Source organism: Leuciscus leuciscus, assembly GCF_965113295.1.
Source record: "Leuciscus leuciscus genome assembly, chromosome: 2".
In the NCBI taxonomy this organism is placed as follows: Eukaryota; Metazoa; Chordata; class Actinopteri; order Cypriniformes; family Leuciscidae; genus Leuciscus; species Leuciscus leuciscus.
Genome location: NC_138726.1, coordinates 60,196,636 through 60,213,227, shown reverse-complemented (window position 1 = coordinate 60,213,227; position 16,592 = coordinate 60,196,636). Strand labels below are relative to the sequence as shown.

At 36.6% G+C, this 16,592-nt stretch overlaps 2 protein-coding genes across 3 annotated transcripts in view; both read left to right on the top strand.

Annotated features, from left to right (window-relative positions):
- The window catches only part of LOC309492511 (uncharacterized protein), a 147,553-nt gene that overhangs the window by 86,181 nt on the left and 44,780 nt on the right, over nt 1-16,592 (top strand). The gene's annotated exons all lie outside the window — the stretch shown is intronic.
- The window catches only part of LOC309492456 (GTPase IMAP family member 7-like), a 57,285-nt gene continuing 51,542 nt past the window's right edge, over nt 10,850-16,592 (top strand). The window contains exon 1 of one of the 2 annotated variants that reach the window (XM_082161447.1): nt 10,850-11,172. Coding sequence is in view for 1 of the 2 variants with exons in the window: in XM_082161446.1 (XP_082017572.1) it covers nt 16,308-16,502 (195 nt within the window). In the remaining variant the exon portion in view is untranslated. Of the gene's footprint in view, nt 11,173-16,279; nt 16,503-16,592 lie in introns of those variants that run through there. The other variant, XM_082161446.1, reaches the window with a different exon arrangement.

Below are 16,592 nucleotides of genomic sequence, written 5' to 3'. Positions count from 1 at the left end.
AACCTTTTTTTCAAGCGGCTGAGTTCCTTAATTGTAGTAGTGGCCCGCTTGTGACAAAACGAACCCGGGCCGATTGTAAATACACACAGCTATACCGAGTATGTTAACCGCCAAAACCTTTTTTCAAGCGGCTGAGTTCCTTAATTGTAGTAGTGGCCCGCTTGTGACAAAACGAACTCGGGCCGATTGTAAAAACACACAGCTATACCGAATATGGACCTGACACAAGTACAACTGCTTTCAGCCGAGCCTGGCCCATACAGAAAATGCCGTCAGTCAGCCAGATGTGTTATGCCCAGTCGGCACGGATCTGGCCCATTACCTGTTCACCGGTGCCGACAGTGAGCCAACAGTGACGCATTTCAGCCGGAATCGGCCCGACTGTGCTTGCTATCTGGGACGCCTTGTTGATCTTTTATTTGTGTTACAAAAATGTTATTAAACTAAACTGGATCGACTGCTTCTGTGCAAGTTCAGTTTTATTTAGTTTGTACAGAGTTCATCTGTTGCACGAGCTCGAGCTTCTCCACTTTCATCGCGTCGATCATTGGGACGCAAAATACACAAACGATCAGATCAAGACTTTAACATGGCTGGACTCTTCAGTTTTCATTATTAAGTTGTAATTTGAGTTGTTGTGGTAATTTAGAAGCGAAAGAAAATCGCTTGGCTGAAACGAAACCGAAACTAGACACACTGGGGCAAAACATTGTTTTTTAATAAGTTTATGATAACTAAAAACTTCTAAATACTGTAATATATGTGCAAAATGTCACACTTGCTGTTTTTTGATGATGATTTTACGCTCTAGCAGTGGCACAAATAGGTTTTTGATTGTGCGTCATAATGGGTGCACAGATTCCCCATCAGACATTATGTGCACGCGCGCCTCCATTTTTAGAACATCTGAACTCATAATAGACGACATTATCAAGTGCTTGCCATAACAGTATTAGTTTAGTGTTTTATGGCGACGCAGACTATATAGCACGATGTCCGTATGCTAGTGCTCTCCGATCCTTTTTTTTTTTTCAGTTACGAATATAACTTGTAGGCTAGGCTATTCAAATATAGAGAGATATGCCTGCATATAGTACGTGGAGAAACGCAAACGCGAACACAAAACAGATGATTTTGTAGGCATTTCCTAATATTTATTGAAACAAACGATAGCCTATAAAGCCACAGCCAGTTAGATCAATCGTGTGTGAATAATTTTTTTAATGAACTTTTTGAGTTAATCAGGTTTTATCCGGATTTGTCTCATCCTGATTTGTGTCACCCTTCTCTCTGTAGGTTTTGAAGAGTCTGACAGCACATCTCTGACTGAGACTGTATTAAGAGACAGTAAAAATGCATCGCCTTCAGAGTGACTCTGGCTCCAGTGATGACAGCATGGACAATCCTCCTCGAATGAGATGTCAGTCAGTAAATTACATTATGATTTTTTGAGCCACGTTTGGCTCAGCCAGATCTTTTAATCTTGGCATTATAGAACCACTTCAATCCTTAGTGAACTGAGGTTTATGTCATGTTGTGAATTCAAACAGATGCGTAAGCGGTTTTGAAAATGTTGTACAATTTTAGTTGTACCAAAATACTTTCGGGTTTTATTAACAACAATCTATATTCTATAACCATTTCTGTTGACAAAACATCATTTATTAGTGGGAGTGGAGAAGAAGCTATATAAAATATATTATTCATAAAAAAAAATATAAGAATAATGAAGTATTACAAGCAGAAGACTTCTGTTTGTTATTCACAACTGGAAAAAGCCCCTCTACATGTCAATTCACTCTTTTTTTTTTTTTGTTATATTATGTGAAAATCTGATTAATTGTATATTCACATGTGTTATTTAATTTCAGCAACAGCGTCATCATCCAAACGCCGCCTGGAAGAACTTCCCGAGATTCTGTAAGAGGATGTTATTATGCATTACTGACTTGATTTTAACCATCAGAATTGATTATATTATGGAACAATTTTAATAAAAATACCCCTTGAACTAAAGAAACTCACCAAATCAGCTATGGTTACCATTTATTACAATTTTTGTATTATTGTAGGTGCAATATAACGAACTCTTAATATTTCTTTCCTCTAGAGCTGATGTTCATTCTCTCAGAGATGAATTTAATAAACTCTATGAGAGAGATTACCCTCAACTTCAGCGGTGCATAGAGAAACTGCACAATATCATCAGAACATTTGAAAAAGATTTCAGAAGTGCAACTAAAGGAGCTAGAAATGGAGGAGTGGCAATAATCGCTGGAAGTGTTAGTGTGATTGCAGGATTAGCTTTAGCTCCATTTACTGGTGGGGCTTCTCTTGCTGTCGCAGGAGCAGGAGCAGCTGTAGCTGCAGGCGGGGGGGTTTATGGAGGAATCAAGAGCTCTGAGAAAAAGCGCAAGATCACAAAAGTAAGAGAAGACATTGAATCTGAATTGAAGGAATTTCAGAATATAATCAACCCAATGTCTGAAAAGATTAAAGACATTAATGAGCGTATTGGGGGAATATTGAAAGACCTTGATAAACTAGAGAAAGACGCCAGTGATGTAAGTGAATATTTCGCCTCCACCAGTAAAACAATCAACATAAGAAGAGAAGAAATGACTGCGTTGAATGCGCAGATGTCTACAACTATGAGTTTGATTGGAACATCAGTAGCAATTTTTTCTTGCGTTGGGGTTTTTCTTGACCTTCTCTCAGTTATACCAAAAAATACCAGGACGCTCAATGACATTGACAAACTAGCAAAAATACCTATAAATGAACTAATAGATGAAAGTGAGATGAAGACAAAGGCTGGGAAATGTATTGTTAGAATGAGGAAAGCAGTTCATCAGCTACAGAACATCATGGAAGAAATTAAGAAAACAAAAGACGCAATGGCAAATTTTTATTACACAACCTGACTGACAAAACAATAGCGGGTGTGAACTGACATCACAGAAGAGCTGCTGCATCACCAGATTTAATAGAGTAAAACAAACGATTAACTATTTAAACTAAAGTCAATTGGACTCGATAGTGTTCCTTACAACTTACCAAAGATCCAGTGATGAATGGATATTGACATGCAGCCGGGAATCGTGTTTCCTGACATTTATATTTTCCTGATTTTAATGCTGGGGAAATATGTACATTTGCCTGTGAATGCTTTATATAAATACAATATAGGTATAGGTCTAAATCCAGGTGATTGTGGATAATGACTTATATCATTATATATATCGTCATATCTCCATATTACTTGGAAGGTTTTTTTTTTAAATAAACAAAAGCGATACAGTTACACAGAATATAAAATGGCAAATATTAAATCTTATTTAATTTTGTTTAGTTGTTAATACAGTGCATAACAAAAACAAATATACTGGAAATATCGCAGCGATCCATTGCTTCAATGTTCTGTGGCTTTTGGCAGTCAGTAAAAAAATACCTTTATTTTTTACGATTTATTTTCAAATCTATTTGTACAGTAAATTGCAAAGTTCTTCTTCTGTCATATGCATATCCTCTATGAACGGATAATAGATGTTGATAATAAATCCACCTGACAGCAAGAGCCGAACTACTGACTAACATGACATTAGATTGAGTGATTTGAGCATTTCATTGTCCTACAGTGTAAATTCTTTCTCCGCCAGTGTTTTTCTTTTATTTCCAACCACAAACCAATTTCATGACCCCCAGAATATTTTATTTTATGAATATCTGAACATACAATATATCAAAATAAAGAACAAGGCCTCTGTTTAAAAAAAACAAACAAACAAACAAACAAACAAACAAACAAACAAACAAAATCATCACTTGAATGCGGTAAGTTTAATAATAAAAAATAAAAAAACGACATTTTGAGGCTGAGAAAATCACATTATTTTCAAAGACTTCATCCAGATGGGATCCAGAACGAACTGGATGAAGTCTTTGAAAAGAATGTGGTTTTCTCAGCTTTTTAATCAAAATGTTGCTTTTATATATATATATATATATAAACGCTGGTGGGAGCTAAAAAGCTTTGATTTATATCCTGTTTAATGTTTGATGATCGTGTTAATTTGCATGTGCGCTTCAGTCTCTTGGTTCTGCTTCTGTTTTGATCAGGAGATTCTGTACTCTTTCAGAAGATGTGTAATAGCGCCCCCTACAGTATAACAGATAAAACAGATTCAGAAAATTCAGCCAATGACGGTGAAGCTGTGTGTCATGAATGATGTATAATCTTAGTTAATGTTAGCTTCTTCAAAAGTTAAGGATAAAGCTATAGAGGGATTCTGCCAAGTTTTAAAAATTTTGTGACATGCAGAAATTCAACTGTAAGATTTCATATATTTCTGTTGCTATGCATTATTGATCAAAATATGTTTGTTAATTTCATTTGTTGTTATTTTGTTTATACATTTTTCATTTACTGAATTTTACATTAAATGTTACCAAATAAAACATGCATTTGATGTAATAATTCACTTGATTATCATGTAATTAAAGTACAAATGTAAATGCAACTAAAATATTTTGGTGGATATTTGCACTACACAGGGGACTCAAATGAATGAGCCGGATTCATAATGTTATTTTTTAACGAAATTGCACACAAAAAGAGGTCGACGTAAGCACAACTCTTTAGTTTGAGTCAACTTTGTAATGAATCAGTTGAATAAAGAATAAATCACAGTTTATTATAAAATAACTCCTAAATCGCTGCATGAATAGAAAGATAATTAGAATTAGAATGATAGAAATGAAGTTCCAAGTGCCCAACCAATGAGAACACTGATCACCATAAAGGTGAGTTCAAACATAAATATTTGAGGAAAATCAACATCAATTTATGAAGTCAGCTTATGTGGTTCTCTCAAATCTTTCAGTTTAATTGACATTCAAGATTCAAGGTGATGTTGGGAAATCAGTGAATGCAAACAGAAAGATAACCTCAAAAGTGGAGGAAATGAGTAAGAAGTCAATTAAGAATGGCTTTGCCACTTTTTTTTTTTTTTTTTTTTTTGCTTGCCTGACAAAATGTCACTCAAACCTATCAATTAATCTTAACTTCGGTTTTCTGAGTAAAACATTCATGGTTTGTGAATAGTACAGATTTCTAGATTTTGACAATTAGGTTAATATATTAAAGGTGTCATATAATGGTGCATGCACTTTTACAAGTTGATTGTACTGAAATGTGTGTTGGCAGTGCCTGTACACAACCATCCTATCATGATAAAAATCCATCCAGTGGTTTTGTTTTAATCTCCTTATATGTTTGACCCTCTCTGAAATCAAGCCGTTCGATATTGTGACGTCATAATATCCAACGCCCCTCCCGCGATTGTGATTGACAGCCGTGTTTCAACACAAGACCCGCCCTGAGCAAGCTGTGACAGCCGTCGTCATAGTAGTCCGCCATTGTTTATGCTGGAGCAGAATGGCGTCTAAGCGATTGTGGTGTTCAGTTCTTAGATGTAATAAGGAACACAGCAGTCATTTTACTGTTCCGAAATCCGACCCGCTGAAGACGCAGTGGCTGAGTTTTGTTTTTAGAATAGAATAGAATCAGGCATTTATATAGCGCTTTCATATGTACTACTGTACACCTAAAGCGCTTTACAATCATATCAGGGGATCTCTCCTCTTTTTGAAGGAAATATTCCCAACGATCAATCTAAATGCCATTATGTTTGCGCTAATCATTTCTCACCAGACTGCTTTTTAAACGAGTGTCAGTATAAAGCTGTGTTTGCTAAGAGGCTGCTACTGAAAAACGAATCTGTACCAACTATTCGTGTGCCTGCTGCAATTCCAGAAGAAGTAAGTATAACGTTTTATTAACCTGTATATTAATCTTTGCAAATCGCTTGCACTTTATGATGAATGTGGCTAATGTTTACACACATTACTGCATCGTAGGGTACATTACGGCATGTTTTCTATGTAACGACGTTCTCAAAACAACTCATAATCCTATACTGTATAATAATGAACAACGCGTTATGGTTAATGTGTTATAAAAACTGTGTACAACAAATTAATAGGTATCTTTCAACTGCTGCTAGAAACAGTCAACACAGAGATAACGTTACGCAATACGCATCATTGAGAAGCCTAACATTTACAAAAATAGTTTTTCAGCATCAATCTTTCAACGAACTGATACTGGTACTTAGATACATAAGTAAAGCTAAACACATAGCGTTTGTATCTCACTATTCTACCGAGCCAGTACATACAAAAATAGATCAAAATGACATTACGTTAACCAACCATTCAGAAACGTCCTGTCCGAGCCGTAATGGTCGAACTTCTTCGAGGCCGTCATCTTGTTCAGAGTCCGAATCAGGTTCAAATTGGTATGGTTGCAAAGACGTATCCCCAGAAACTCCCGTTGCCATTCTTGTTCCAAAATATAACCTCAACTGTTGTCAGGGCAACGGTCCACGTGCGTTGCTTCAGAACGCCTCACAGAACAGAGGGGCGGGGTGAGCAAAGCTCATTATCATTTAAAGACACATGCACTGAAACGGCGTGCTGAAAACAGAGCTGTTTTTGACCAGGTAAAATGAGTGTTTTCTTACAATACTAATGAGAATTTTTAATTAAAGTATATTACAAACTTTTAATTTAGACCCTAAAGAAACATATTAGCTTGTACAAAAATGGCATTATATGACCCCTTTAAGTAAAGTTAACTAAAAAGTGTTAGTTAGAATCACTGTTGAATTTTATAGTGTAGTTTGAAACATTCAGTGGTTTTATTCACTCATGGTGACGAACTAGAAGGTCAAACCATCGAGGAAATTGTAAAGAAGAGTCCAAAAATGCAGGAGCTTGTTGATAAATGTGGAGGCCAGGCCACTGTCATCTCATTGTCAATAAATCCTGGAAAAATCGCTGGTGGGGTTACAGGAGCATGTTATGGATAATGCAGACACAGGAGAGGAAGACGGCAGGTGAATAGTGACTTTATTAAACAATGGTGTAGTGATGAGGAGAGCAGGTAAAGGAGAGTCCAAATGAAGATCTGGATGGAGAATCAGAGGAAAGGAAGACGCTGGAGACAGAGAGATCACTGAAGAACAAAGGAGAATAGTCCACACACAACAAACGAGGTCGGACGAAGAGCTGGAGTGGAGAGGATGGTGCCTAAGTGCAAATGTGACAGAGAAATAGAGTTCAGGTGAAAAACCTGCTGGAAACCATTGACAAGATGGTGAGAGAGAACGGCTGCTATGCTTGGTGACCACAGGAACACTGACTGGTGCTGTCCTGGGAATGGCCGTTCCAGTGGCATCGCTTGTGGCTTTAATGAAAGGTGTAAAACATAAATCAGCAGATGTTTTTGACACTAAAGAATGTGAAAGGGGTTGTTGAAACGGCAGAACAGCTTCCTTCTAACTTACTTCTTACATCTAAGGCTACGTTCACACTGCAGGGCTTAATGCTCAATTCCGATTTTTTTTTTAAATTAGATTTTTTTGTAAGACCGGTTCACATTTCCAATTAAATGCGACCTTTTGTGATGATCTGTGTGAACGTGAAATGACCCAGAAGTGACCCGCATGCGCAGAAGAGTACTCAACGGTCAACGACGTCACTTGTTGTTTGCGGAAGTAGCTAAACTTTAACTAACTGTGATTCTCTCTCTCACACACACACACACACACACACACACACACACACGAGCGCGCGCAGCGACCGTTACACAAGAGCCAGACAGCAGCCGCTGACCTATCTAATATCAGATTCAGCACAAATAAGTTAACATAACGTATATATAATGGCCGTGGGCTTTTATTTATATTTTTTTTTTAATTAACGGGCTCGTCGAGGTCGACCCGTTCGGCAGATTTACCTCAGCTCGACGAATATGCAGTCCGTTTTCAAACCGACGACTACTTCAACGCAGAATTATGACGTTTTTCGCGTATCAATGACGTGCAGGTCGGATACATGCGACCTGGCCGTTCAGACTGAAGTTGCATTTCAAAAGATCGGATATGTATCGGATTTGGGACCACATACCCAAGTGGCCTGGGTCGCATTTGAAAAGATCGGGTCTGTGTCGTTCAGACTGTCATGAAAAGATCAGATACAGGTCACATAGGGGCAAAAAAATCGGAATTGGGTCGTTTCAGCCTGCAGTGTGAACGTAGCCTAAGTTTCAAAAGTGTTTTCATTAGTCATGCATGACAATTAACAGGACATGTAATGAATACACAAGCAACTAATACACACAAGAAGAAATGCACCGCTATTGCAAAATTCACTGAAATTCTTGTCATTATCTCATAATGGAAATATCACTTGTTATATTTTCAGCTATAGTTAGGAGGAATCAATGCTCTCTAAAACATCTGCAGTATTTGGATGTTATTAAATGTTAGTAAATGTCTGAAAACATTGACGTATGTGCAACCGCATTATGTTTTATACATATATTTATACATATATTTTTATATATGTAAATCTGTTATTCGAACTGATTAAATTATACACAGAAAGCAACATGAAAACACTCTTTATAATTATGATTACTGAATCCGTCTCAGCACAAGATCAACTGTACAAAAGCTCCCATAATAATGAATGAAGCTCTGCAAATAGTGTCTCTAAACCTCAATGATCGTTTTCATATTTGTACTTTTACTTAAAGGGCACCTATTATGCAAAATTCACTTTTACATTTGAACATAAATGTGTGTTGGCAGTGTGTGAGCAAAACCATGATAAAAATCCACACAGTGCTTTTTTAAAAATCCCCATAAATCATAAGCACTGTCTCAGAATGAGCTGTTCTCAGATTCTATGCAGTGTGACGTCACTTTGCACAGGCCCCTCCCACGACTGTTGATTGACACTGCATTTTGAGCATAGACCACAGTCCACAGTTCTCCATTGTTTACAGTCTCCAGAACGACAGGACTAACGTTACTGATCACGGCAGAAGTGAAAGTGAGAGGGCGCTCTTTATGACAGCTCATGGAGTCGTTTTATGGTTATAAAGTTTACCAGTTTATTTAGCACCCACTGAAAAGGTGTGTATATATTTGTTCACTGTGTGTTGTGTACTTCGCTGTGTATGTTGATGATAATGAAATGGAGAGAGAGAGAGAGAGAGAGAGAGTTTATGGATAAGAATTTAATGCTCACATCTTATACTGTGTTTATTCAGCTCTTACTGTGATTCTCTGGAGTAAAACTAATGCTTCATCTTTTGTGTGATGTACAATAAACTTCACTGAACTCATCAGTATATTTTGGTCATCATTCGGACGGGGTTTGCTACAGCAGGCTTGTATTAGTGGAGCCTTCACGTGCTATGGTAATTATGGTAAATGGCAAAAGCGGACGTGGAAAATGCACATGAACACCCACTCATGTGGTATTTTCCACTGGGCAGCTCGTAGAATATTTTGATGCACGATTTGCCGAGATGAGATAACCTTTGACCTTTTCAAAATGGCGTAGAGCAGCTCAAGAGTCATGAATACTGTTAGCGGATAGTTTTTGTAGCCTATACAATGTTGTGTCATTAACAATTGTAATATAATGCGTTAAAACTCAATTTTCAACTTCGCCATAATTTCCTTGGTTCATATTTAATAATTTTATGTCATGTTTTATTTTATTTTTTTATAATTAATTATGTTTTAATCATCAGAAAGCACCACATTTAGGTTTTTTTTTTTTGTAAAGATAAAAAAGATACTTTACTGACACAGACCTTACATGTACTACATTACAACAACAAAAGCACTTGAACACAACACACTGTTACAAGTGGAAAATATCATCTTTCCCATAGCACAATGCTCCATAATAGTGGATAAAAGCAGATGACAAATAAGTTATAACCATAATTAAACTACACTATACCTGTTCTATCTCTATACAGCATATATTCTCTGGCTCTGTGCGCATTATTGTCCGACTCCGAGTCGAAATGAACACCGCAACTGAGAGTTTCTGTTCTGATATTATCAGATGAGATTGTCCTGGCTCTGATCGCGAGCTCGTGAGGCTCCGCCCCCCTGTGTCGTGCAGCAGCAGTTAATTTGCATTTAAAGGTATACACACTAAAACAGCACGTTTTTCTGAGCTCCAAAAAATGACAATTTAAACATGCTGTAAAAAATGACAATTTAAACATGCTGTAAAAAATGATCTGTTGGGTATTTTGAGCTGAAACTTCACATACACACTCTGGGGACATCAGAGACTTATTTTACATCTTGTGAAAAGAGTCATAATAGGTGCCCTTTAAACAGAGTGTTTTACTGCTAAATAAATACATGGTAAATCAATAAATTGACTTTTATTTTTATAACAAAAGTCTGCCTCCTGGGACATTGATTTATAACGCTGACCAAGAACACACAGAAGTCTTCTGTCTGATTTTAAGTATTTTAAAGTGCTTATAATTTAGGTCAGATTTGACTATTACCTAACCTGAGAATAATAAAAATAAGGTAAAGGTGTCAAATTACGCACCGTAAAACAGTATTTGTCCATTCAAGAGCAAGAAGACACGAAAGAGAACAGTGCCGTCATTTGACAAATTGAAATGCATACAATTTTAATTTCTGCAAAGATATCGAGTGAGAAAACAACAACCAAAATGCTGTTGACAACAGCACCAACCTTATAGTTCACCCAAAAGTAAAAATGATGTAATTAATTACTCATCCTCATGTTGTTTGAAACCAACCTACTGTACAAAGTATACCCTGCACAAACACACACACACACACACACACACACACACACACACACACACACACACACACACACACACACACACACACACACACACACACACACACACACACACAAATATATAAAATAATTATAAGGGTGTAATGGTTTAGGGGCTCCGTAGTTTTGTGACAAGATGAGCAAGTTTAAGAAGCGGAGGGAAATGTTTTTAACCTTATGAAATAATGTCATGGCATCATAGATAAGAAATTTCAGGTTGCTTTTGGGTAAGATATGGAACTACAAATCAAAAGTGAAAGCAAAAAATAAGTGTGTGTGCAAGTCTCTCCACTAGTCTCCACCCTCACAATGACAGCAGGGTATATAATGGACATGAGCCTGTGTGTCGCTATAAAATATATATACATATCACTGTAAGAACTTCTACAAGTGAGGAAACTCTTAAAGGTGAGCAAGATATTCTGATATTATTTAGACATAATACAAATTGTGTCACAATATTAAAGCACATATTGGATTTAGTGTTTCAGTGTTAGTAGTAAGTGTTGCTGCAGCTGGGCTAATCCAAATTAAAATTAACCCAAAATTAACTCATTATAGTTCATTAAGTGTTTAAACAAGCAAGAAATTTGTTTAATTTCAAGATCTGAGGGTAATTATCCATTGTTGCTTTTACAGAGCAAGCTGGAGCAATAAATGATGCTCAAAGTCACATTAACACGCTTTTAACATTAAATAAAGCACATAAACAATACCTGAGATTATCATCGCCACACTTTGTTTGTTGTTCAAGTGCGACGTCACAGAAAAATAGAAACTGTTTCTAAAATAGAATAGAAAGTGTAAACCTCCTCTACGCTCTGCATTACTCAGAGTGCATTATCTCTGTGATACACTGTAGTATCTCAGTCCACTCTTCAAACATACGAGTAATGCAACAATTCCAAAGCATTACAATACAATTCGGCAGTGGTAATACTGTACAACATAAGTAAATGTTTGGTAACATTTTATAATAACTGCACGCTATTAATAGTTAAGCATTAGTAAACAGTTAATTAATCATTAATAAAGCATTAAAAGGCATTAAGCAGCTTATAAATACAGCTATAAATGCTTTATTCTTGATTTATACGCATATCTATAATGTGTTTAATAATTGTATTTTCATACTTTATTAATGATCGATTTATCATTTTTAAATGAAGTATAGCATTATGTACAAACCAGTTACATTATTTACCATTATTTACAAAGCAGTTATTTAGGTGTTGTCAGTGGTTCATAAGATAATTTAAGTGTAAGTAAATGCAGGTAGTTATAAAGCATTTAGTAGTGGTCTATGGCGTTATTTTTTAGTCAAAAGTTATGAGCGTGTAAGACATGCTCACGAGCACATTATGTTATTTCACACGCGCAAAAATTAACCTTCAGCTGGCATGATAAAAGTACTCGCGCACAAATTCAACAACCGAGAGGTGTACAGGTAGCTGCGAGCGAGCGCCTGGCATACTCTCATAGGTTAACTCTGCTTGTACAGTGGAATCCTGCTCGTGCGCAGCGGGCTTCTGCTCGCGGAGTGCTGTTTTGCTCGCGCAGTGGATTTCTGCTCGCTCAGCTGATTTCTGCTCCCTCGAGTCTACATGACTTTTGACAATTTGGGGGCGGAAACCAAGGAGGGCACTGACCCTCTTATGATTGGTCACTTTCATCATGGAAAATCTTGGGAAATCCTAACCCCGCCCACCTTCTGACGCAGCGCGCGTCACTCAGCTCGCTCTGCTACTCCAGCTATCTCTGTGTATATTTTAGACAACGAAATATGTGATAAAACACCATACTAACTATTTTCGTTTTCATTTAAAGAAATCTTAAACATGATAGCCACACAAATGTGGTTCAGGCAACGTGTGTTGATTATATTCACTGTTTGCCTAATTATAAAAAAATATATATATATAAAACACAAACCTGCCTCTTTTCGTTTTAAATATAATATAAAAACATTAAACATTTTAATATGGTCCAGGCAATATGTGCATTTGTACTAAACAACAGATTTTGCAGTAAACATTACAGTTTTAAATTTTTTTACATACAATTATTACAATTTAAAATGACAAAACTCAACCCAGTCTCTTTTTGTTAAATTTCAGTTTTTATCAATATTAGCCATTATAAAAGTATAAGTAAAATGTATAAGAAGCTATACAAATAAAGCTATACATATAAGCTATTTAACTTTACCGTTGTATGGTTAGACTAGAGCGCTGACTTTGTATGTTTGACTGAATTGTTTGCTTTATTTGTATAGCGTCTTATACCTTTTACTTATCCACCTTATTCTGCTCTAAACAATGACTGCCATAACGACGACTCCGGTTGCCTACTTCCGGTTCGTAGCGCTTGACCTGTACTAGCAGCGAGAGAATGAGTTCAAGCTCCTCATGTGCAGTTGTTGGTTGTTTTAACAATTCAAAGAAGATTTCAAACTTTTTAGAAACTGAGTGTTTCGAGCATAAGATAAGAAGGAGATAATGCCCATGTCCGGTTCCGTATCAGATACATTCAATAAAGTAAACGTTTAGAGTGGTTAGCGTTAAAACTGAAGCATAAGAAAAAAAGTCGGAAAACTTTGCCCATTAATTAGATGTGCAAGGCAAGCAGGCAAGTTTTCGGGTTGTTATGGACAAGTAAAAATTACATTATTGTATATTATATGAAATACAATTATAATAAAATTCTAAGTTATGACTACTGTATACTGCACTGTTTTTATTTTTAAAAGGATGTGATGTTGTTGTGAGATTGTCTTTTGTCCATGTTAACATGACAGATGTGAAAAACATTTTGGCTCGTTTGACTCAGCTCACTGAAAAGAGCCGGTTCTTTTGACTCACGGCTCTTTAGAAAATAAATTCTTATCTCCTTATCTTATGCTCGAAACACTTAGTTTCTACATGAGGAGCTTCAGCTTGAACTCATTCTCTCGCTGCTAGTACAGGTCAAGCTACGAACCGGAAGTAGGCAACCGGAGTCGTCGTCATGGCAGCGTGCATTGTTTAGACTGAGCAGAAAAAGGTGGATACTTTTATAATGGCTAATATTGATAAAAACTGAAATTTAACAAAAAGAGACTGGGTTGAGTTTTGTCATTTTAAATTGTAATAATTGTATGTAAAAATAAATAAAACTGTAATGTTGTTTACTGCAAAATCTGTTGTTTGGTACAAATGCACATATTGCCTGGACCATATTAAAATGTTTAATGTTTTTATATTATATTTAAAACGAAAAGAGGCAGGTTTGTGTTTTATATATATATATATATATATATTTTTTTTTTCTATTTTTAAATAGGCAAACAGTGAATATAATCAACACGCGTTGCCTGAACCACATTTGTGTGGCTATCATGTTTAAGATTTCTTTAAATGAAAACGAAAATAGTTAGTATGGTGTTTTATCACATATTTCGTTGTCTAAAATATACACAGAGATAGCTGGAGTAGCAGAGCGAGCTGAGTGACGCGCGCTGCGTCAGAAGGTGGGCGGGGTTAGGATTTCCCAAGATTTTCCATGATGAAAGTGACCAATCATAAGAGGGTCAGTGCCCTCCTTGGTTTCCGCCCCCAAATTCGTCATGTAGACTCGAGCGAGCAGAAATCCACTGCGCGAGCAAAACAGCACTCCGCGAGCAGAAGCCCGCTGCGCGCGAGCAGGATTCCACTGTACAAGCAGAGTTAACCTATGAGAGTATGCCAGGCGCTCGCTCGCAGCTACCTGTACACCTCTCGGTTGTTGAATTTGTGCGCGAGTACTTTTATCATGCCTGCTGAAGGTTAATTTTTGCACGTGTGAAATAACATAATGTGCTCGTGAGCATGTCTTACACGCTCATAACTTTTGACTAAAAAATAACGCCATAGTGGTCAGTTAACTATGTTTGTTATATAAAGTTATCTATGTTATCTAAAGTGAGGACTTAGATTTAAAGACTCAGTTTTCTTCTAAACAGAAAAAAGAAAGAAACACACAGTGATGCAGAACATAGAAATATTAACAGCCTTTAAATCTCCTTTATAAATGCTTTACAAGGCATAACTAGTCCTCACTTTAGATGAGCTCACAAACAACTGACCACTACTAAATGCTTTATAACTACCTGAATTAACCCTGAATTACAGTAGAAATGCATGTTAATAAAGCATTTATTAACACAATAAGTAACTATTACTATATGTCTGAATAATAAGTGTATAAATGTACATTGAAATAGTTTAATCATTTGCTTACACTAAGTGATCTTATGAACCACTGACAACACCTAAACAACTGCTTTGTAAATAATGCAATACTTCATTTAGAAATGATAAATTGATCATTAATAAAGTATGAAAACACAATTATTAAACACATTATAGATATGCTTATAAATCAAGAATAAAGCATTTATAACTGTATTTATAAACTGCTTATTAATGTCTATTAATGCTTTATAAATGATGAATTAACTGTTTACTAATGCTAAACTAATGATTAATAGCGTGCAGTTATTATAAAGTGTTACCAAATGCACTCAAATAACGATCAGCTCCTACACACCAACACAAACTTCACGAGGGCTGAAATCCCCAACATTATAATAAATAATAACATAATAATAATAATAACCCACTGTGTAAATAATAACATCAAATAATAATCACAAGAAAAACACGAGACATTTAAAAGAAATGAAGTGTATAACATTTCTTATCTCTCAATGAACAGGCCGACACCACATGGTGTGACGTCAAATCAGCTCAGACATTACACACAAGATAACTTTTTTTTGCTCTGCCCAAATGGTGAGAGCGTGCGCGCATCGTATCGTACTCAACACACACAGGACCAACAGATCTATAAATGAACATGCATCCCAGGACACTGTGTGAATGATTTACTGTCTTGTGTAGTGTCTTTTTATTATTTATTATTACAGGGACAGTGCATATTAATAAACATTTCTGTCAATATGCCAGAGTTAGCCAGAAGGCTATTCTTCATCTGCAGTCCCTAGACAGAGGGTGAAAGTCACTCTAAAAGAGAATTACATGTTTACATAACAATATAAAAATTACAATACATTTAGTAAGAAATAGTATTTTGTTAAAATGTACAATCGAAACACAGCAAACCATCAATCAAACAAACATCAGACAAAAACATGACACACACACACACACACACACACACACACACACACACACACAAGGCAAGAAGCCAGCAGTGGGCAGCGAGAGCAGGTCTAGAATTAAGTTAATGTTAACAGCTCTGATAATCAATGAGCTTTATCTGGATCTTAAATGTTTGTTGTTTTTAATCATCAACGAACACCACTAACCACTCGGTGAGTTGCACAGTTTTGAAAACGAACGTTAAGGGTTGCTTTAAGGACATGTTTATGCATGCCCGTAGCCAGCCACTCTGAAGCGGTCAAAGGCGATTCTAGAAGAGTCAAAAAGTCGAGACAGGAAAAAATTGAAGACCGGAAGTACGTCTTTTAGTAGGGATAGGGCTCTTCCGGTTAGCTTTTTACAATGGCGGAGTCCGATATATACCGCTGGACCAAATCTCTCCGCAACCTGCCTGAAGTCACATATGACGATGTGGTCCGGATGTTAAATGAAAACTCTCAAGTGGAAAAGCGTGAAAGCCGAGTTATTGCTGTCTACGTCCTGACGCAGAGCAACCCGGTACACTACAACAACAGCGGCGGGCCGTTCGCCAGTAAGGTAAACGTTTCTATGGTAACAGCGAGTTGGACCAATCAGCAGACGTTGCTGCTACGCTTAGGATTGTGGGTAGTGTAGTTTTTCTTCATA